We start from the raw sequence: 23750 nt of genomic DNA, 5'->3' as shown, positions 1-23750 counted from the left end.
CACTGATAACAAGAGTAATATCTAGAGCTATATAAGAACTGGCTCGGTTTTCTTTGTTTTCTTTTCATTACACTTATTTCATTTTATGTTTTGTTTTATCTCCAATTTGTCTTGTAAAAGGATGCTTTACAAATAACCAGACTTTGTAACCGAATTGGGCTTAATGTGTAAAAGAGGTTAATCCTTAGAACCACGCGACAAAAGTGAAGTGTTCAATTGTAAGCATGCTACAGACGTGTTTTGGCGTGTTCATTCGAGCCATTCAACATATTCTTTATCATTAGAAATGTTATAATCAACGTTAGGTTACGTGTTCACTAATTCCCCCTCATCATGTGGAACTTGCACAGAGTAATCAAACAGAGGCCATTAATAATTTGTTAAATAAATAATTACTGTTACAGTTCATCTGGCCTGTATGTGTACCTACACTGTTTTATCCTTAATGACTACACCAATATTTTATAATTATTTAATAAATCAGTGCAAGCCTTAAATTCCTCTGTCACGTTATCATTTATCTGAAATGGCAAGACAAAAGTCATATACACGATACATAAACGCCAATTTAGCAACTTGAATGATATTGAAGAGGATGTGCGGTTTCCCGTCCACTGAATCTAGCTCAAAGAAGCGTGGACTGCACAATTAGCGCATGGGCTTCATGCTCTAGTATGTTTTGAAAACGCTGCCAAGTCCTCATGCAGCGTAGGGCTAGTTCTTCTCTGGGTGCAGAGCATTTACTGTGATAACTGCAAACCTAGTGCACAATATTTTATAGGCTTAGCCATTCTTGTATGTCACATGTATTTTAGGCCTAGGTGTTTCAGGTCTGTTTTTTACTTTGTAAAATTGTCAGGATTCTGCACTAGAAAACCGAGTCTCCCATCAGGAGGTGTGTACACAGCCTCTAAAAAATTGGTCTCGTTTTGTCATAATGTGTGCATGGGTGTAATACATGGAAGGGGGCATTAATGCCTGTGCCCTCTGGTCTCGGGCCACAACTCAGGGGGAACCCATGGCAAAAATGTTTTGCCCCGGGATCCCTGATCCACCAGAGAGTGTGGTTGTGTGTGCATAGCAGAGAGGGGGTGGGGCTTATGGTTTGAGTATAGCATAGCATACACTGTCCATATCTCATGTGCTGCGAGCACCTGGGCATTTGATGACAATACCTGGGAAGACAGAAAACAATTTCTCTATGCATAAATTGTTTTATCAAAATTGTTTACTGATAGTTTTGCAGAAGTTAATAAAATGAACTATTCAATAGTGCTCCTTTGATTGCATCCAGTCTGACTTGGCTAACATTATTTGTATTGTCAGAACTTAAAACTTCCAGCAATGCTTAACTGATGCACTCCAGTATGTTTTAAAACAACGTTACTGTACTCGCAACGTGCAATGACCACTGGCGAATTGGCCTAGGTGCATTTTGCCCAAGTGTGCTCTCTCCAAAACAAAGAATAACTGAGGGCAGTTTTGGCAAACTAAGATTTATTACAGCCTAAACATCCACAAAGAACTGTTGTAAAGCCTTATGCTAGACATTTAGGATGCATCACTGAAGTACAGACCAGCTGTAGTCTAGGTTTGGTTCCAGGTAGGCTTTATTCACATATGTACAATCTGTACAATACTCCAGTTATTCTTCATGTATTTACAGCACACGTAGACATGGACAGGAACATAGGAAGGTATAGACATCACTAACAAAGGAGTAGACCCACTGGCCATCCATTCAACCCAGCTCAGGCCCCCAACTGACACTCACAGAACATCCACACACAGATCAACCCAACATTCGCCTGAGCTGCATTCATGCACCAACATTCTACAGCAAGCACCCAGGCCAGTGGCAAGACAAGACTACATTACAACAAGAACCCCTTTCCTATATACCAAAGGCGTTTTTTTTTTACTTTTAACTAATGAATCCGCTGGATGAGAGCAATTTCTCAATTGCACTATATAATCGAAGTAAATTATCCAGTAATCCCCAGTACTTGTCCATAAAGTTAAGAAGTACGTTTTATTCTATCACGGTGTTAAGAGGTTTTCTTCTATCACGGTGTTAGAGGAAGTACATCTCTCCCAAAAGAAAGGTAATAATAAATTAACACATCTGGAGTATAATGGCCGCCAAAATTGGACATTTCCCTGCCCAGCTCTATTCCAACACACGGTGATTTACAGGACTCGAGCGCCCCCCGGCGGCCCGCCAGTAAGAGCAGCATGGAGTTGAATGAGGGGTGCACGCGGACAGTTCCCACGGCAGTCGATAGCCCCACTGGGACAAATGCGGCGGGATCAGAAGCTTTATTCCTTGAGGATGAATTAGGAGACGGATTTGCTGAACTGCAGGTCCTGCCTATAGAGAGCATAAACCGAAGACCCGAGTGTCCCCGTTGTAGGTAAGCCCAGCCAGCATATGCCATATATAAGGTTAGACTCGAGGCAAATCTATTTCCGGGTCACTGTCACTACGCATGCGTAATAAAAACAGCCCGTCCTGCCTGCTTGAAAGTAATTCTTGGAAACGTAGTTTTTAGGTGCCCGTAAGAACGGGGGAGGATGCATAATGAGACTACCGGTCCCACAATCATAACATGGGACGTGGTTAATAAAAACAGCCAAATCCATAAAAGGATGTCGACAATGACACACAAGATTTCACCAAATTAACACGTCTTGCTGACATTGCACCCAGCAGGCGTAGTGCAAATACATGTACTTGTGTTAGGTTTTTCCATTTTTACGGAGAGTGGGACATTGTCTTTAAGAACTCGTGGGTGTCGCCAATCGATCTCTGAGTCATTGCAATGTTCTGTCAGTGTCTTTCTGAATACCATTAACGAGTTGTTAAAGGGGTGTACCTTGACTGAAGTTTAGGGGGGCCGAAACCACACACTGAAGGACTGCCGTGAGGATAACATGCCAACGTTCTAGAACACTTAAAAGAGAGATTTTGCCACAGAAAGATGGAGAAATGGATTTGCTCATACGATTGCATTGGGGATTGAATTATTTTGAGAATGAACAGTCTCCTGCACCTACCGTTCCAATCACTCACCTGACATTGAAGTGCCATCCTCGTCACGATTTCAGTTGACTAAAAATGTACATACATTGTTGGGGGTCGCCTGCCATGGTCATCCGGCAGGCGCCCCTGGGCGCTATCTCTGCTAGCGTCGTGCAGGCCCACGATGTGTGGGGTGGGGGCCTGCCATGGACATCCGGCATGGCCCCGGGTGCTATGGGCCTCGGCACCCTGGCGTGGGGTCACAGCCTGCCAGGCCTCTGACTGAGGGGACCTCGGCTGCCATCCTGGCATGCGAGTCCCTCAGTGTCTGGGCGTGCAGGCCTGTGCCTCCACGTGTAGGCCTGGGGCCTACATTGATAATGAGACACGGACTCAGTCGTTCCTCTTTGGGAGTCTGCAGCCGCTCTGTCTCACGTGCCTGCAGGAGCTCCTTTTATTAGCTTGGGCCATGACACAGTCATGGCCCCTCTTAAAGGGGCAACACACGTGGGAGGAACACATCCCCTTAAAGGGGCAATGCACATTGGGAGGGTCACCCGTAACACTCCTCCTTTTTCATAACAAACAAACAAACGTGGCTGAACATACTTGCGTCCCAGTGGTTACAGAGCGACAAACTACTTCTTGCTTCAGACCCTGCTGAAACAATCACATGCTAAGCTATGACACGGCCACATGCATAAATAACTCCAAATGATAACAAAACATCACACCAAACACTTCTGAACCTTCTCCGTAGGGAAACAGTCGCGGGGTGAGCTACCGGTGGAATGTAGGCATTTCCCCACAGTTTACAAAACCTTTATTAACCTGGTGTTAGAACCTGTAACCATTAACAAAAACACGATGTTCTGCGGCTGGCACTATGTACGCCTCGTATGTGCGGGGCCACTGCTTCACCTTATGGCTCACTATGGAGACCACTCTAAGCATGTTAGTAATATACAGGTCCACAGCGGCAATGCACCAGATTACAGAGTCCTCTTTACGCAATCGTAGGACCGCAGGATATCATCTCGCCTACTACTGGCGTCAGCTCAGGATTCACTTCCCGGGTCCAGGTCCAGTGACAGTACAGTCCATAGCCGGCAAAGCCGCACCTGGGGGTACCAGGGGCCACATCGGCCTCGTTCCCTGATGTTCATAGCCGATCAGCGGGACACCAGTCATCGCGCTTCTCCTCGGGCTGTTGGCGGGGCACGGTGCTGTTGATCGGGCATGGGGTGATCGGTCATCACCTGCCCCTTCTCCGGCGATGTTCCCCGGTCCGAAGTGTCTCCTTCCACCAGGACCGCACACGGGCGCACAACCCCTCATGCTGAGCTGCAACTCACTTCTCCCTGATGTACTGACCCCTAGGGTTGGGGTCCAGGGCTTTCTGGTTTGCTGGTAACTCACACAGACCTTCGATGTCATAGCGTGCAGGGGGTCCTTGGCGACCCGCTGTCTGGGCCCACCAGTCTGGCAGGCAGGGTGGCTCTTGTTCCGCTGTGTTCCGCTGGCACTGTGCCGGGAGATGACCACCTCACTGTGGGTCGACCTCCCCTTGTTCTTGTTGTTACAGTGCCCCTTCCTTGTCTGGCTGGCATCGCTGCGGGATTTCGCGTCACCGGTGCATAGTGGGACCCGCCATCTCGGATCACCTGACCGCACCCAGCGCCCCTTCCCCAGAGTTGGGGCCCCCATACGTTGTCAAGCCCTGCAGCACCCAGAATACTGGACATCCCGGTACTCACCACTGTGACCCGTGAGTGGCGTGAGGGTGAAAAATCCCACATAGGCCATGGTGTGACCATGGTTGGCGCTGGGTCAATGCCAGCCTTCAATGGTACAGGGCAGTCATTGGTGCACAGTCCTTCGTCCCTTCCGCATAGTGCAACTTACTCAGGCGCCCTGTGCTCGGAGTGACGCTGTGGTGCCGGCGGATTGCTGCTGCCCCGCCGCTGGTGCTGTGCCGACAGGGCATACGTGATCGCTCAAATTCCGCTGGACTGAATGGCCTCACCCCGACCTGCCCAGTGCACCACCTCTTCATGGGAGTGTCACGGTCAACCTCCACTCCTTGGTCCTCAGGTGGTCCAGTGGGGACTTCCGTGGCAAGACGTCGAGGCCCCTTGCAGGGTGGGCACAGAGTCCTCCTTGTTGGTTTGTCCTCGATGATGCTGACATCCCGGTCTACAATGCCCAGGGATTAGGACAATGAAACGATCTGGAGTACACTGCACAGGGCGTGGGATGCTGATCTGTTCCCGCTCGGGTTCTGATGAACAAGAGGGTGGAAGTCCCCGGTTGATCACAACATGGCTATCCAGTGGCCACCTATGGTGTACTGGGGTCATTTCTCCCTCAGGCCGGAGCACGCACCTGTGGTAGTGCACCACTCCTGACTGGATGAGGCTGGTACTGCGGCGCTGGACGTGGTGTGGGCAGCCACCTGTTCCTTGTTGGCCATGATGGGCTGGGCTCTTCTTTCACGGTTCCCGGCCGGAGAAAGTCCTTGTGGGGCCCTGGGTGATGCTAGCAGGCCGGCAGGGCCCCCAGCTCCTTGATCCTCCGATGGTCCAGTGGGGATCTTGGTGGGAGGGTGTCGAGGCCGTCTGCAGGGCCGGCAAGACGTCTTCGTTGGCAGGTTGATCTCTCTTTCTATGGCCCTGTCACTAAAGTGTCCAGAGTGCTGGGCGTCGGATGCTGAAATGTCCTGGCTTGGAGTTCTGAGGAGTGTCGATCAGCAAATTGCCACCGTTTGTGCGCCGAGGCCATTTGTTCTTCAGGCAGTACGGCGCACCCATGGCCGTGGGACACCCGTGACAGTTTGATGTCGACAGCGGGGTTCTGCGAATGGTGTCGGCAGACACCTGAGTCTTACTCAGTTCCCGGGGCAGGCGTCTGCGCTTTTGATGCATTTAGATTATCCATGCACTGCCACATGACCGCCATCGCTTCCCTTCCTGTTTTCTTGCTGGCACTGTGCATGGAGGTGACCACCGGTGCAGGGCACAGCACTTCCCATCATTACTCGTGTCCCCGAAGTTCCATTGGACAATCCTGCCCTCAATCACTTGCCAGAGGGGCCCGAGATTACTGAAGAGCCGTCACTTCACGCCCTTCTGCGCCGATGACTGGCGCCGCAGTTACTTTTAGTAATTTGTCTGGCGCCGCCGTTACTTTTAGTAATTTGTCTTCCCTTGAGGCTTTCCCCTCCATGAGCCCTCTCCTTCCTGGGGGGAGATGCGGCCTCACCTTCTCCGGGTGGGGTTTGTTTTGCGGGCAGGCTCCCTCCCTCAGGGATTTTCTTCCACACTGCGGCGGGGCCAGCGGCAGCACACGCGGCCGATGCCGCTTTCCTTTGCCGCAATTTTTATTGTTTTTTTTTTTTTTTTTTTTTTTTTTAGGGCCCGGGTGAATGTTGGGGCCGCCTCTGGGGGGCGTGGCAGCTGTTTGGCGACTCCCCCTTTCTTTCTTTTTCCTTTTTTTTTTTTTTTTTTTATAGTGTCCACGCGGGTGGGGGAGGGGCACTCAGCTCACCTCTTTGTTACGGCTCCCGAGGGGGGGTGGCGGGGAAAGACATTGTCACTACAGGGCAGCCGGCAACCATTCTTCTCCCACGGGGGAGGGGTGGACAGCTGCCTTCACTTCGTCTGTCTTCTCTTTTTTTTCTTCCTGCTCCGGTTCCCGGAGCACCGTCCAGCCCCCGTGGGCCCTGATGGTGGGGGCCTTAAGGCGGGGCGAGGCTCTGTCTCCCCACGTCCACAGCCACCTCCACCGCCAGACTTGTCCTCACGAGGAGAGTGCATCAGCTGGCACCGCCCCCTTCACGCGGCACGGTGCCGCCAGCATATGCATTTTCACGCGGCCGACGCCGCGGATCAGACCACCTCCACATGGTTGGGGAAGACGGCTCCATCCGTTGTCTTCTTTGCGGCGGAGCGCCACCGGGTGTGCATCACTCCGCGGGGCAGCCCAGGCCTCCATCGCCCATGCCACGGCGGTGAGGCGCAGGCCACGCGAAACCGCGGTGGGGCCGGACGCTCCTCTTCGAGTGCACCTCACCGCAGGGCAGCCGGGGCCTACACCGACCATGTCGCGGCGGTGAGGCGCAGGCCACGGGACACCACGGTGGGGCTTGATACTCCTCTTCCTCCCCCTTTCCACTTACTGGCAGAAAGGTTCAATGCGGGCTCGTGGTCCTCGTCGCCATTGTTGGGGGTCGCCTGCCATGGTCATCCGGCATGCGCCCCTGGGCGCTATCTCTGCTAGCTCCATGCAGGCCCACGATGTGTGGGGTGGGGGCCTGCCATGGACATCCGGCATGGCCCCGGGTGCCATGGGCCTCGGCACCCTGGCGTGGGGTCACAGCCTGCCAGGCCTCTGACTGAGGGGACCTCGGCTGCCATCCTGGCATGCGGGTCCCTCAGTGTCTGGGCGTGCAGGCCTGTGCCTCTACATTGATAATGAGACACAGACTCAGTCGTTCCTCTTTGGAAGTCTGCAGCCGCTCTGTCTCACGTGCCTGCAGGAGCTCCTTTTATTAGCTTGGGCCATGACACAGTCATGGCCCCTCTTAAAGGGGCAACACACGTGGGAGGAACACATCCCCTTAAAGGGGCAATGCACATTGGGAGGGTCACCGGTAACATACATCTCAACCCTTTAAGTCTCCCGGGCGGGTGAAAACAGTAGATTTCATTTTTGGCGGATGAGAGCCCATTAAAGTGAATGGACGTGTAAGGAGCTTGGCGGGTGAAAACTGATTCCAATGCGGCTGACACTCGCTAAAAACGTGTGAGTTGAGAGCTATGAATGTAGGTATACAGATTCAGTTGCTAACAAAGAAATGCTTTACATTGGTAATTGCAGGTCCTTTGTTAACTGCAGCCCCAGACACTATTTGTTTGTGTCCTGTCCTGTCATGGTTCTGGGAGAGCGGCTACAGCCCAATCTGCTCAATGGTCGTTGCGCCACTGAGTTATTCAGGAAGTAGAACGTGATGTGTATTAACCGTGTTGGTCACGCCCAAGGGCATACCTTTCAACTCACACTTTGGCGGGTGTCACCTGCCTGAAAGCTGCTCTGTCATCGACCAATCTCTCTACCCTTCCATATAAATGAATGGGCTTTCACCCGGCAAAAGCAAAATTGGCTGTTTTCACCCGCCATGGGGTGACAAAACGTTGAGAGCTATGCCCAAGGGTAACTAAAGACAAATGGCCCCCATTATTCATTAGGCAAGTAGAGCTGTGTTCTTGAAACTATGGCAAATTCCCCTTCATTGCTTACCAAATAGGCGAGCAAACTTTACAGAATTATTTCCTAGGCTAGTGCTGGTGTGGCATTCTCGCCTCCGTACCCATGGTCGTTTTTTACCCAAAATATCTGGTACAAGGGGTGTCAACGTTTACATGTGGGTGGTGGTGTGTGGTTTGACATGAGGGTGAACGATATGACCCAACCTTTGAGGTGATTTCATAGAAAGTGACATAAGAGGCACATGCCTGTGACAACACCCGGCAACTCCTTGTTTTTTTAACAGTCTGCTTTCCAACAAAACTAAAAAGTGAAGGACAATGTTTTAAATGATTCATAAAAAAGTGTCATTGCTCTGGGCAGGCTTCTATACCACACAATAGTGGCAGTACCAAGACTAGTTTGCAACTCCTGACCTTACTTTCTTTAATAGGGCAGACAGGCTAAAAAAGGTGAGGCTACCCTTAGCAATGATAGTGGTCAGTATGAATTCAAGTAGTTGCTCTACACATTACTTTTACATTACATTACTTTTTGTTTTTACTTTATTTTCCCCTCCAGAATTACATTTGTCATTTATTTACTGCTTATTTTTCATTTGCCCTCAAGTAGATAAACATACAGAATATATTATTTGAATATAATGTGTGCAACACCCGGTTTGTATCTGGATGTTCTGGCAAATCATGTAAACCTTCTGACCCTGATACAATGAGTAACACAGAGTTCACTCTTCCCTTCTTATCTGGAAAGGGATGGGCAAATAGAGCTGCAAGTCAGTTTAACCATTAGGAGAGCTTTCACCATACCCTGGCAGGCAAAAGTGTGAGCTGCAGGTGGCTTCCACATGTCTTCGATACTGGGAGGAGAGAAAAATTAAACTGATGCGTGGAAGATGGAAAGCCTCAGGATTAGGCAAGCACACCCCATACTTAAAATGAGGTTTTCCTCCAACACCTTCCTCACAAACCACATAGCAAATAGAGATCCCATTGCCACAAAGTTTGATGGGGTTGCTAAAAGTGGAATCAGGAGAATTGGTTGCTGTGTTACATCTGCATAAATGGCATGTGCTGCTGTGAGCGTTGATGCAGAGAATGCCTTTCATAAGGTCAGTTGGCCTATATCTATAGAAAATCCTTTGTAAAATTGGTTGTTGCCCTATTTCTTTTTTAGCCTTTTTGATGCGTTATATAAAAAGGCAGAAACTCCAGTATCTGTGAATGGTTTTACATTTGTGGCTTTTCCAATTAAGATGGGTACTACAGTACTAAATGTTGCCAATTATCCCCTTTATTATTTGACTTGTTTGTTGAACCTTTGGCAATCTTGATTTGAAATAATACAGAAATTGAGGATATAGATTGTGGAGGTTCTACCTCAAAGGTTCTTCTTTATGCAGATGATTTAGTAATGTTGTTATCTAACCCTGAAAAGGTATTTTAATAGGCTAATGAAGGTAATCAATAGGTTTGAGTGTGTTTCTGAGTTTCGAGTTAACACCTCTCAAACAGCAATCTTCCTTATTAATCCAGAATGTCATAGAAATATGTTTGGTTTTACAAATTATTTGGGAATTCAGATTAGTAGAAATGTTAATAAGATTTTAGCACACAATCTTACTGACTGAAATCCAAAGTTTATGTAGGAAATGGGAGAGGCTTAACTAACAATTTGTGGAAAAATAGGTGTGATCAAAATGTATTTGTTACCAAAACTGCTGTACCTTTGTTAAGGGGTAGACAAATAGCTACTGCCCCTCACCCTGTTGATGGACATATGAACATGTCACTCAGAGCTCTTTCCCCCTCTCCCGGTCCAATATTGTAAAGATGAGGCATTATTCACTGAGACAACCGTATCACCCATACTATAAGCAAATGCAGCAAATTATGCAAACATGCTGTAACCAAAGATAACAAAAGCAAAGTGACAGCTAACACACATAGATGCATTAGCTACAAAGCAGACATGCACTCACCATGAAGTTACACGGACACTAGGTTAAATTGCCATTATGTATGAAGAATATGCTTGCATTCAATAGACACTAGAAACAATGTTTAAGTAGAATGCAACACTAACTATATACAAATACAGGTCACTAGCATAGAAATGTAGTAGTGGTTAGCAGCCATTCTGTCTGGGATGGAAGCCACTGGCAGCCTCTTTAATACACAAAATCTCTAAAGACTTTCAGACAGCACAACATGGTGAATTAATTAAATAATAAATCCGTGCACAGCTCAAGCAGTAAAATGAAGGCTTCAGCCAAGGTTGCTAAAGAAATTAGGGAGGGTTTGCTCAGAGCATGGACACCAGGTGCAGATATTGGCAGAGAAAATATAATACAAAATCAAATTAAGGGGTATGAAAATACGATTCCAGAAGTACCACTGCAGGAGCTTTATTTCTAACCAGACTTGGCACAAGCATAGAACAGATATGGGGAAGTAGGACAATTGCTTACTGTGAACTGGTCTTCAGGTACCGTGCGCTGCGTTGGTTTCTTTTCCAGCAGGCAATATCTGGTCTAAACCGGTGTTCCTCCAAGCTACATTTTTGCCGGTTAGCATATAATGATGTAAGTGAGGTGGGAGGGCTTTGGGCAGTGTGTGCTTAATTGTGTCTGCCCATTTAGGGCAGGGCAATATATTTTAATCCATAATAACCTGACCAATGAATGTGATGCACAAGGCTAAATTATTGTTAATGTATTCTGTTTTAATGTAATGTTGTGAGTCATGTCTATGAAAAGTTCTTCTTGTAAAGACGGAGTTAAAACTTTTCTGTCTGCCCCTATCAGGGTTGTTCAGAATCGCTCTCATAGCTGTCGGGAGGAATAAACCTGTTGTTTACCGCTGAGATGTTAGTTTCTTTGTGGACTAGGTTCTTTTGATGTATTTTGAGGCATGCCTGTGATCGGGAGCATGTTTGCATCTTTTTAGTATGCTGCCGTTCCCACCCCCTAATTACATATTATCACATATTTATAAAGTGCTTAACTGTTTTCTATGAGGTAAGGGAAAAAAGCAAAGATCCCACTGGATGTACTGCAATGTCCTATAGAGAAAGGGGGCTTTGATTATCTTAGGATAAAAGAATATCATCAAGCATATTCACTTTGTTTACTTAATTATTGGCTAAATGCTGATTTACATGAGACTCCAAATTGGGTAAAAATAGAACAAACATCTTTTTCCCCAATCCCTTAACCTGCACATTATATATGCCTAATAAATATCAAATGGCTAGAACACCACCTCCAATATGTCACATCATAAAGGATTGGAAAGTTAATTTCTTTATGGGTACAAAATACCTTTTATCAAAAGAGTCATGCCTCTGGAAAAAACAACTTTGACCATTAACAATCACACAATTTCATGGAAATGCTGGAATATGGTTCTTGGATCAAGTCCAGGATGTGATGAAATTGAGAGATTTGGTATTTTTTAAATTCATGTACAAACCAAAGAGTTCATCGTTCCAGACAACTTGAAGAGATGTTTGAGACTTTACGACTTTGGAAGTTAATCTTCACAACGTTCCAGGGCTGTATAGATTATCCAAATCCAAAAGGGAAAGACAAATGGCAGTTGGAGTTAGGTCAGATAGATCAGATATAACCTGTTAAGATTGGTCTCTTATATATGCTGGACCTTCTATGTGGAAAATTTATCTGGATTTAAGGTACACACAGCAGAAGATAATCAATTCTTTGTATTGGTCTCCATGGAAAATGTGTCATTGTAAACGGTTACCAATAGATTTGTCTTGTGTGAAGGCATCAGGAAGTAGACTCAGACAAATGAGGAAAGTTTGGGCTACAAACTTTTATTTAAACCAACAAACAGTTTGGGATATGGCCTCTTTTGCCCTATGCTAACGTGGAATTTCCCTGCCTAACTGAAACTTATATAAAGGAAATGTCTGTGTTCAAAACCTATACTTGCCCTCACATCTATTTGTTCAAACTGTGTAGAGGATGTCAGTGTCAAATGAAAAAGCGTTCAAACAAAAGTTCTGAGCTTTTCCCAGCTTTTGGTTGGAAAGTGTTTCTCCCTTCCCCAGGATTCCAAATAGTTCACTTTCAATCCAAATAATTCACTTTCAAACACAAGGGATTCCATTCCCCAAGCTTTCAAGTCTCACTATTTCACAACAACCCAATTCCCCAGGATTCTTCCCAACTTTCTGGCTTTTTGACTCTTTCATCAATGTCATAAAACTCAACTCTTTGAGATCACAATGTTCCAGTTTCTCTTGATATTCAGCCATAAATTTATGGATGAGTCAAGTGGCTTTTCTTTAGTGGGTGTAGTCGGTCTAGGCGCAGTTGACGGACCACACGGTCCACCCATCACAGGTGATACAACCGATACAACTTATTGGCTTCTTTTCCACAACTACACCACCACTGCTTCAGCTCAACAGTGGTATTGGACTTATATTGTTCTCCCTGCTTGTGAACACTTGTTTGCCACCATTCACTTGCTGGATTATCAATCTTCTCATAGGTTGGCCACAGTTTCAACTTTAAACTTGTACAGTGCCTTTTTTCCTTAGGCTTTTGCCAATGCTTGCTTTCTTTAGTTTCCAAAATTCACAGTTCCTTTGTATCAGGGAACACTCTTCTTTACTTCCCATTCATGTGGCATTCATTCATTATTACTTTCCTCTGCTTCGGTATTCAAAACTTCAGTTCATTCACATCAAAACAATGTAACTTCCCAGTTCACTCTCCTGCTGGGAATTTGCAGCTTGCTCACGGGCTTCTTATTCAATATAAATGTAGCTGAATTTCCGCGGCTTTCGCAATTTCCATACAGTTTGGTACTCGCAAACCGCTCCGTTCATCAAGCTTTCACCTTATCATAGTCATCAAACATCTTGTGGCTGCCTCTGTGTCCGGCTCGGCAAGCACCTCCTCCAGGGTCTCCAACACCTCAGGCTACCAAAGAGGGAGTCCTCTTGACTCCAGAAAGTTGGCAGCCTGACCCTGACGCCAGAGACCTTCTGACAACGCCAGCCACAACCTGCTTCCGCTTGAAACGACTCTGCAGCACCTCAGCACTTCGGCACGTGTCTCCCTGTCTTCACCTCCAGCTTCTCCATCTGCCAGCATTCCACAGGCAATCTCAATCTCCTCCTTAGCCTCAACTGAGTGTGCCATCTATACCACCCTATTTGCTTCTGGTGCAGGCCATTCACATTGATTTCACAACGGTTTTGGTACTCGCCACCCCTCTTCCTTGCCCCATTACCAGAGTGGTGTTTATGTATGTCTGAGTTAATAAAGGGTGAATGCAATATAAGTTCCTATGTGATCTCTTCCTCGTCTCAGGACCAGAGTGGTATACATTGGGGGATGGTTTTCTAAGAAAGGAAATATCCCATAAAAGCCTGGGGAACATTTGATTCCTGATGAAAGGGAAATGGGGGATACTGCGTCTCACCCAAGGGTGCCACATCGCCACTCCCCAAGTCTCCTCCTCCCAGATGATCCTCCCTCGCATACCCAACCCCAGGATCAGGATCTGAAAGTGACAGCCTTTCCATGGCCACCTGGCGGGAGAACATGTTGGGGAAACAAGTGACAACAACCCCTTCAGAGATATGATCCAGGTCTGGAAGAGGTACATAGATGATATTTTACTAATTTGGAAGGGCGATGAGAGTGAAGCAATCTTGTTCTTCAAATGGCTGAATGAGCAAAATCAACATCTAAAGTTCACTGAAAATGACAGCACAGAGGAAGTGAATTTCCTGGACATTACAATAAAAGTTGACATCAACAAAGGAGAACTTTTCGTGAAACCATATAAAAAGCATACTGACCGCAATGCATTATTGCATTAAACTAGCTTCCACCCTAACCATACGCGGGACAACTTGCCTTTTGGGCAGTTTTTACGGCTGAAAAAAAACAGCACAAACAGAGAAGATTATATAGAAGGGGCCAACAAATTGAGAACAAATCTACAAGAAAGAGGCTACCCTAAAAAACGGATAAACCGAGCTATGAAGAGGGCTGAAAATAACCATCGGGAAGCGATACTTGAACAACAACCGGTATCTAAAAAGGAAAAAAAGAATGAAAAATTAGTCTTTGTCAACACGTACAGTAATCTGTCAAATCGGATTAGAAAAATCATATACCAAAACTGGACGATTATGGAAAAAGGGAAAAGCACATTGGAAAAACCACTAATAGCCTTCAGAAGAAGCAAGACCGTGAAGGATCAAATAATGCGCAATGATATCACAAAGCAATATAAAATCCAACCAACACTTACAGAGAGCTGGGAAATGAGCGCACCGGAGGGACATGTGCCATGCAGCAGCTGTACGTGCTGCCCACAAACAAAGAAATCAACCCAAATAGATTTAGGCTTTAGGAGCGATTGGAAACAGAAAACATTAACGTATTGCAACTCCAAATTTGTTGTTAACGTGATGTGGTGCCCCTGTAAAAAAATCTATATAGGGAAGACTGAAAGAAAAATAAAAACCAGGATAACGGAGCATAAGAATTGCATAAGGAACAGAATTCATTCCGCACCAATGGTAGGACACTTCATAGAAATGATCCATAAGGCAGAAGAATTAAAGTGGTCCGTGGTGTATCAGGTAAAGGAGAGTAATAATACGAACATCGATAGGAGGAAATTACTAATAAAAGAAAAGGAACTAATTTTTCTTACTAAATGTTGCGAGACGGGTCTCAATGAACGAGTGGAGTGATACCTCATGGACCAATGGGAATGGATGCTACATGGTCCTTTACATAGAGATGCAAACTAAATGGAAGTTATAATGTATATAACACAGAAATGTACACATATGTAGAAAGTATAAGTCCTAAAAGCAACCGATGAGAAAATACAAATGCAATGGGAATGGATGCCGGATGTCGCTTACACAGATGGGTGCACTAAATGGAAGTTGCAATCTATACAACATAGAAACGTGCACAAATTTGGAAAGTATCCGTACAAAAAACAAACAATGATAAAATGCTACTAGAACTAATTTGCTTTCCTCCCTGGCGGATACAATATGAGAATATGGGGAGAGGACATGGACAAACATATGCTGAATTTGAACATTGCAGGATTAAGAAATGAGAGCCTTTACGAGCGATGCAGGATCGGCGGTAACAGAGATACACAATACGGATTAACGAAGGCAGAAAAAAGGACCTTCTTTTCCGAGACGATGACGCAAAGGCATCGGATTGGATGAAGGGGAGCGCGCCTACCAACAGGAAAGTCCAAAAGAATACGGAAATGGCCACAATTCGGAAAGAGGAACCAGTTGGATGCGGTCAGGCCCCTTCGATTGAGAAAGAAGAGATGGCAGAGACGAGGGAACGCCGGCAGTGACGCGCGAGATAGAGGGACCCAGCCATGAAGATGGAAGGTAAGAAAAATAGCGGGAGTAATGAACGGTAGACTAGAGAAGGGTCACAATATAGCGCGAGTTACTCTAATTTAAAACAAATAAACACTTTACTTTGGTAGGTGCCCATGCTTATAAAATCTTATGGAACTGAAGGAAAGCCACGTGGGAATTCGGGACAAGTGAGATTACAATCAATGAGTATGGCTCAAATATCTAATAGCCCTAAAATTAAATTTAGCCCCAAACAGAATATGAGATATAAGACGTGAAACAGTCTATATTTCTCACCCTGACTCTATTAGAGTACAAGGAGGTATCTATCTCGTATGAAAACCCTGGAGGAGTCGGAAGGAACTATTAACTACTGACGTAGCTGGTGTTCTCAGAAAAATGGGAACGCCAAATTAAGGTACATCACCCAGAGCAATGCTAACAGCTATATTGTGAACAACATAAAAAAGACAAAGTATTAGTCCATTCGGGAGCACTTGTAAGCCATATCCCTGTACTTATATGTTTTGAAATAGGTGACCACAGAAAAGATAACATACCAGAATTGGGAATAAAAGAATATTCAGAGATAGACATCTGAACAGATGGAAATAAACAACCAGGATACTAAAATAAGAAGGTAAATAATGTACTTCTATTTTGGTATGATTCTTGAGAAAACTGTAAAACTCTGATAAATAGCCCATTGAAGAACACGGGAACTACTGTTGAACATAGAGAGTGTAGGCTACCAGATTAATGGTACACCACCTTATGAAATGATGCTGTGCTGTGATGGTGTCCTCCATCGAGTCATGCATGTCAGTGCCAAATAAATGAAGGAAGTTCATCCTACTCATGGTAAATTAATACCCTAAATGTAGTAATAAACACTACAGAGAAGTTGGACTAATAATTAATTCCATTCTTCATATACTTGCTTCTCGCAGATACCGTTTTCTGGAATTCTGGCCCAGAAATGAAATAGACGTCAGTGGAATACATGAGTCCCGACCAAGAAGTCTAAAGAATATAAGAAGACCAAATGGTCACTACATAACAGAATGTTGCTATACGAAAATGAACCCCTAACAAATTTCCTTAAATTGTGTAAATCGATATAGGAAAGAAACATGTTGGGTAGTGTGGATTGTAGAATGAGAGGATGCATGCATGACATGAGTATGAATGAATAGAGCATCTAATGTGGGGATATTCGAGCACCCAGTGAAGAAATGAGAGGACACAAAAAACAAAGAACTGAAAAATCTATCCTCATTTGATGAACTATTTGTAAGCAAGAATAGGTATTAGGTAACAGAATGTTATGTAGGTCTCTTTTTCGTGGTCAACGAGGGCAAAAATAGAGAAAAATTTGCAATAATTGATCTTAGATAAAAGTGTAATAATTTGTATTAGAGGAAATTGTGAATGTATTTTTAGTGGTGTTTTTAGTGGGAATAAATAAATTGATATTTTTGATAAAAAATTGTTTGGAATTAGTATGTAGTGATATAATGAACTGAACAGCATGCATAAATGAGTCAGAAAAAGGTAATGGAGAAGCAAGGGACCCTTTAAGCATTAGTGTGGTTTACTCTAGATTCTTTATGTGTTGAGGGTTGTCTTAAAGAGGTCCAGAAAAATATTCCCTCTAGTCTCTCAAAGTGTTATATATGGGGAAACAAGTGAGGACACCCCGATTCCTCACAGTTGGTTGTGTAAGTCCATGAGCGGTAAAAATATTAACATGTTCATGTTCTGGCATTGTAAAAAGGGGACAGCTTTTTGGGATGAAGTGTTACAAAGGATAGATATGATTTTGAATCTTTCCTTTTCATGATCTCCTGTGTCCTGTATCTTAGGGTTAATGCGCAGCTCCATGGTTAACTAATTTAAAAAGGAAATTGGTTTATAGGGCACTTATTGTGGCTAAGAAGCAAATATTGAAATTGTGGAAAAATATGGCTAGACCTCCACATGAAGAATGAATTCACAATTTAGTGACGTTCTCTGCTAGAGAAAAAGCCTCTTGCAAAAGAAAGAATATGTTAGAAGAGTATGATACCATTTGGAATGCTTTTAATGACTATATATGTTGAGAAAATGTAAATATTATACCTGCAGCAACACTGTCATCTATTAAACAGAGTGTGTTTTTGTGTAATTCACCCTTCACAGAATCACTTCAAGTGAATCCATTTTTGGCAGCCAAAGACAATAAGATCCATTATTTATATATGTATTGTGAGGGGTCAGAAATGAGTGGCGGACACAAAGTTGTAATGTATTCAACATCAGACATCTTTATTAAAATAAAAGGGGTTGGATAAGGCCTTTCTGTCTCTATCCTAAAGAGAGTTTCCCTACCTAGGAAACTAAAATTAAAGATCAGTCTGTGTCTAATCGACAAATATATAAACTGTCCTTGTGTCCAAAATAATAGTAATCTAACCCTCAAATTAAAAATTATGAACTAACGTTGCAATGAAATGTCTCTAACTTATGTTTGACAAAAACTGTTCATAATAAAAAATAAATATATACATCCAGCACAAGTATTTCCTCCAAGGATAACTCCTTGAATTCAGGGGGTGGTTCCCTTCCCCAGAATAGTAAGGTAGGATGGCAATGTGACCCTTTCAAAAATAGTTCCTTGAAGATGGAAACACTGTTGCTTTCAACCAACAATTCTTTTAAGATGACAAAAGTGTCTCTGGTATACTTATTTACCATATACTTAGAAAAATAAATGAGTTTCTTCATACAACCTTTATTGGACCTCCTGTAATACTCCGCTGCCAGCAATCCTCTTTCTGAGTCTTACAGATCCCCTGGTAAACTCTCCTACCAGATATTTATCCACTCCTGATACAACTTTACTAGACCTCATAGTATAATCTCCTGCCAGGAATTTCTTTCTCGGTCTTACACATCTCCTGGTGTGCTCTCCTGGCAGGTATCTTGTCTCCCATTGTTCACTGCCAGGTGTATTCCTTTTCACCAGGACTTCTTGAGTTCACTGTTCTTTAATTCAGCACAATAGTATTACTTAACTGTGCTCCACTTCATTGGCTTGATGTACTACTTGTTCTAAGTTTCCCCATACGGACATCTCATGTATGGAGACTTGTTCAAGTTTTGCTTTTTTATATTTTCATTAGTATTGATTTGCTTAACTTTGCCAATTCTGACATTTCATGTATGGAGATGTGTTTTAAAAACTGTTTTTGTATTTCACTTGGTCGAAATTCTAATACCTTTATCTGCTTAAATGGCTGTTGGTACGCCTCAGGGTCCTCTATAAGGCCTGCATGGACAGGTTATGCAGATGACTAGTTAATCTTTGATAACACCCCGATCGGTCTCCAATGTGTGTCAAATAGCTTTTCTGTCTCTGTTACTACTAATTCATTGTCCATCAATCCAGCAAAAAAAAAAGTAATCCATTTATCGAGTTCTCGGAAACGAGTTCCATTTAACTGGTATGTCAAAGCAGAGGCTGTGGAAAGGATCAACTCTTTTCTTTATCTTGGCGTTATGATAAACTCTTTAACTTCTATTCGATCATGGCTGTATACTAAGGCCAATAGGTTAGCGAGTCAACTGCAAAGGGTGGATTTGAAATTTGGGCAAGTTTTCTTTATTGCCTTATCTGCAATTTTCTTTTTTTTAATTTTTTATTTTTTTTTAGGGCAAGATTGTACCGAAATTACTACATGGGATTGAAATTTGTGACCCAGCAGTGATAGATTACTTGCCCTATTTAGAAGCCTCGATTTGGAGAAGAGTCATTCATCTTCCATCTTCTACTCTGCACTCAATTATCTGATATGAGTTGGGTAGTATCTCCGTGAAGGCCAGAACCTTTTGGAGTTATCTGTCATTTTACAGGAAGATGTTAGAACCATCAGCAAAATCTCTGATGACAGACTTTAGAGAAGCATGTGAGCGTGGTCGACTCTGAGCTTTATCTGAAATAAAGGGATTGGCTTTAATGTTATAGGCAGAGGTGGGGTGCTCTGCCACAGATTTAACAGATAATCCAGACAAAGTTAAGAAGGCTCTGTATATGGCGGGCTGGGTTAATATGGTGACGCCAGGACAAAATCTAGCTACACGCCAATGTATTTCAGACTTTTTACTCCATCGTCAGGGATATGTTAACCACATTAATCACAACATGGGAAATTACATTCAATATATTATACATACCATTGTTCGCCATATATGTTCGAATTGTGCACAGAAAATAAAAATAAAATATCACAGTAAACATGGTTGTCCTACTTACATCATTTAGCTCTTAAACTCTACAATGCATATAACAGTCTAAGTAGAGTATGTGGATAAAGTAAATCATACCTTTGTATCTGAATCTTTCCACTGTGGGTCAAAAAATAAAATGCAAGTACAATTTTCGTTAGTACTGTAGTCGCCTACATCCACATTTACATTTGCGGTTTTTTATCCAAATTACCTTAAGTGCTCCGACTTGCCTCGTCGGAATCACTCCATAGGTTGAAGGGTTATCTGTAATATGTATTACTATTAGATCACTAACCTCCAGTGTATCTACTAATCCATATACTGATGGCTTATTGCATTAAAGAACAACTAGCGGCTGTAGAGGGATCCAAGCCTGCCGCTGCTAGCCGCGAGAAGGTATGACTCGCCAAAGCGTTTTAAAAGTAACTATGGAGACCTCGTTAGGCGTTGCAACGCAGCAGCGTTATGATGGGAACCTTACCCATTACTATGGTTGTAATTAAACAACCGCGTAAGTACGACAGCATATCTAGATGGTATCCTACAGAATTTCCAGCAGCTTAAAGCGCAATACATCGATTGTAAATAAAACCCTTTCGGGGCATAAAACAACATGGCGGTATCCTATGGTGCATAGTTGCACAAATTCACAAAAGATAGTGATATACTATGGTACTAAGGTGCTGAGTTGGCAAATATTTCAAATCATTGCAAAAAGAAATACGCTAGTGGGAAAATAATCATGTATCTGTGGTGACCATCCTACATTGGGCATAAAGTAAATGAAGACTTTCATCAGCTATAAGTGTAATTGAAAAACCAGGCAAAGCAACGATAACGCATAATACTATTTTTACATATGCCCATTCGTTAACTCATGTCATGTGTATTGGAGTACTACAGCACCAATTGGTTAGTTACCATGGCGGACAAAACTATCAAGGGCATACCTTTAAGGTCCCAGTTTGCTGACCTATAGTGTAAAAAAGGTCTCAAACTGGTAGCAGTCTGTGACAGAAGGGTATATGCTGACTCTAGTATAGAGAATAATGTGTGACTTACTATGCCCTTTAGTTACGTGTCCTCGTAAGTCTGTGCTTTACACAAAGTATTAGGATGTTCCTGATCCTGAACGTAGCAACAGTGTGGTGACAGTGCAATAGTTCATACCTTTAACATTAGTAATACAAACTGTCCATCATAATGATTGAATTACTAGAGAAAACAACAAAATTCAGTTCTTTATTCAATAATAAAAACTGTCCACCATCATGATTGAATTGTTACAGAAAGCAAATAAAGTTCAGTTCTTCATTCAGCCCCTTTTGTGGCAATGTTCCAAGTCAGTCTATTCTAAAGGATTCCCTCTGGTCTAATCTCTTATGTATGTCCTCATGAGGATCGCGTCTGGAGACCACCTCTAGGATCTGGAAGTGTATTTGTGCGAGTTTGTGTTTCTTCTCTTGCCAGTGCCTGGCCACAGATGAATTCACATTTTGTTTCCTAATACAGGACCTAGGTTTGTTCCATCTGAGTTTTGCCATCCTTCTCCAATATAGTACAGGCCACACGTGCACTTAATCGAATAGATTATACTTTGTGTATCATATGTCACATAATTCCGTAACTGAATTTTTTCTCCAGTGTGGGGATGGTTGATGGTCTCTCCTTTTTGCACGTACCCGCAGTTACTGCAATGTAAACACGGTAACGTCCCTTTTGCGTTCTGTTCCTCCCTCTTGTTTTGTTGGTTTTGTCTTTACCAGTCTATGTCTGAAATTCTTGGTCCTCTGATAGGCAAATGTAGGGAGTTCTTTAAATAAGTGCTGAACTCGTTGGTCACATACAAGTGTTCTCCAATTCTTCTTGATTATATACTTGATCCGGCTGCTCTTAGTGGAATATTTAGAAACATAGACTAATGCGGCTCTGATTTTTGCTTCTCTCTTACACTGAGTAGATCTTCCCTCTTTCTGTTTCCAATACGGGTTGCAGCCATCTCTGCCTCCTCCATTTTGTATCCCCGGCTAACAAATTTGTTGCCCATCTCTGTCAATTCTCGTGTATAATCTTCGGAGTCACTGACAATGCGTTTAACATGCAACATCTGGCTGTACGGCACATTTTTTATCAGATTGGGCTCATGAAAATTGAGTCTATGCAGGAGGTTGTTCCTATCAGTCTCCTTCCTTGCGGTAAAAGTTGGTTTTATGTCCGTTATCTATCGATGTGATATTGACATCCAAAAAATGTATCGTTTCATTTGAATATTCATAGATAAATTGTATTTTTTGATCAACTGTGTTGAGGTACAAGAAAAATTCTTTCAACCCGTTCTCTATGCCTGTCCATATACCAAATATATCATCTATATATCTAATCCACATTCCCATGTGTTGTTGCCATACTGGGTGCGTAAGGACATGATCCATCTCAAACTTGTGCATAAAGGTATTTGCATAAGACGGTGCCATGGTGGCCCCCATGGAGGTTCCTGCTACCTGTAGATAAAACTGGTCCTTATATCTGAAGTACACATTCTCTGCTATGAACTGCAACAGTACCAAAATTAATTCCTTTAGTGCCGGGATGTCCCCTTCTCTGAGTAGTAACCATTTCACTGCCTATGCCTAGATCGTGAGGTATTGAAGTGTAAACGCTTCTGATGTCAACTGTAAATACAATTTTGCTTGAATTGTATAGAACTCTGTTAAGATGTTGCAGAAAATGAGTTGTGTCCTTAATGTAGGTACTGTTTTTTTTAACTAACGGCTGTAGAAAATAATCTATGTACTTCCCCAGAGGTTGCAGTAGACTGTTGATACCAACCACAGTGGGTCTCCGAGGTGGATTATTGGGGTCCTTATGTACTTTTGGCAGGGTATAGAAGTTTGGTATCCGTGGATGATCATTGATTAGGAATCTGTGGATGTGGTGGTTAATCCAACCAAGCTCCTCAGCTTTAACTAGTAGTTCCTCTAAGTTCTTCTTCATGAGGACAGTGGGGTCCATATCTAGTATCACATTTGTGTGAATGTCGCTCAGTAGTCTGTTACATTCATCATCATAGTCCATCATGTTTAGGATTACCAGTGCCCTACCTTTGTCTACAGATCTGATTGTAATGCTTTCATCACTGTAAAGATTTTTAATTTGTGCCAGTTCGTGTGGTTTCAAATTTTTATGTCCTGAGTGTTTAAAGCAGGCTGATTCTAGATCTTTTATGACCTGTTTATGGCAAATTTCCCCAGATGGAATATTGATAGGTGTTAAGAAGTTACTTTTACTCCTAAATTCCATAAGGTGTGTATCAAATGTCTCTGTCTCTGTTCCTTCTTCGAGTTGATCGAAGAACACTTTAAGTTTCATCTTCCTTATGAATCTGTACAGTTCCACCTTGGTGTCAGATAGGGTGCTGTTATATGTAGGGGCCAAATTAAGTCCCTTTTGTAAGGTCTCCCTCTATTTCTCTGACAATACCCTAGAGGACAGATTAATAACTAGGTTCTTCTCTGTAGCTGTTTCATCAGTGGGCCTTCTCAGGATCTTCCTCTTCCCCTCCTTGTTCGTCTTGCCCGCCTTCTAAAAAAGACACCCCTGTTGTTGTTACTGCTCCTTGGCCTCTAGTGGTACATGGTGGACTCCCTCCTTTTTAAGAATTTGGTTGTTAATTGGAGCTTTAACTCTTCAGAATATAAGGAAAGTACAGAGGAGCATGATTATACCATATTAAAGAAATAAGAAAAAGGATAAAAGAAATGATATTGCACGAAGTACCAGCTCATGTTTAGAGCAT

General features: G+C 43.5%; 1 protein-coding gene across 1 annotated transcript in view; it reads left to right on the top strand.

Annotated features, from left to right (window-relative positions):
- Positions 1-2228: 2228 nt before the first annotated feature.
- The window catches only part of DTWD2 (DTW domain containing 2), a 1031673-nt gene continuing 1010151 nt past the window's right edge, over positions 2229-23750 (top strand). The window contains exon 1 of the mRNA XM_069625558.1: positions 2229-2414. Within this exon, the coding sequence (XP_069481659.1) occupies positions 2236-2414 (179 nt within the window). The 5' untranslated portion in view covers positions 2229-2235. The remainder of the gene's footprint in view (positions 2415-23750) is intronic.

The sequence above is a fragment of the Ambystoma mexicanum genome, chromosome 6p (genome assembly GCF_040938575.1).
Source record: "Ambystoma mexicanum isolate Mex_15411 chromosome 6p, UKY_AmexF1_1, whole genome shotgun sequence".
In the NCBI taxonomy this organism is placed as follows: domain Eukaryota; kingdom Metazoa; phylum Chordata; class Amphibia; order Caudata; family Ambystomatidae; genus Ambystoma; species Ambystoma mexicanum.
Note: the sequence above shows the minus strand (reverse complement) of the source record. Positions and strands in the feature narration are given on the sequence as shown.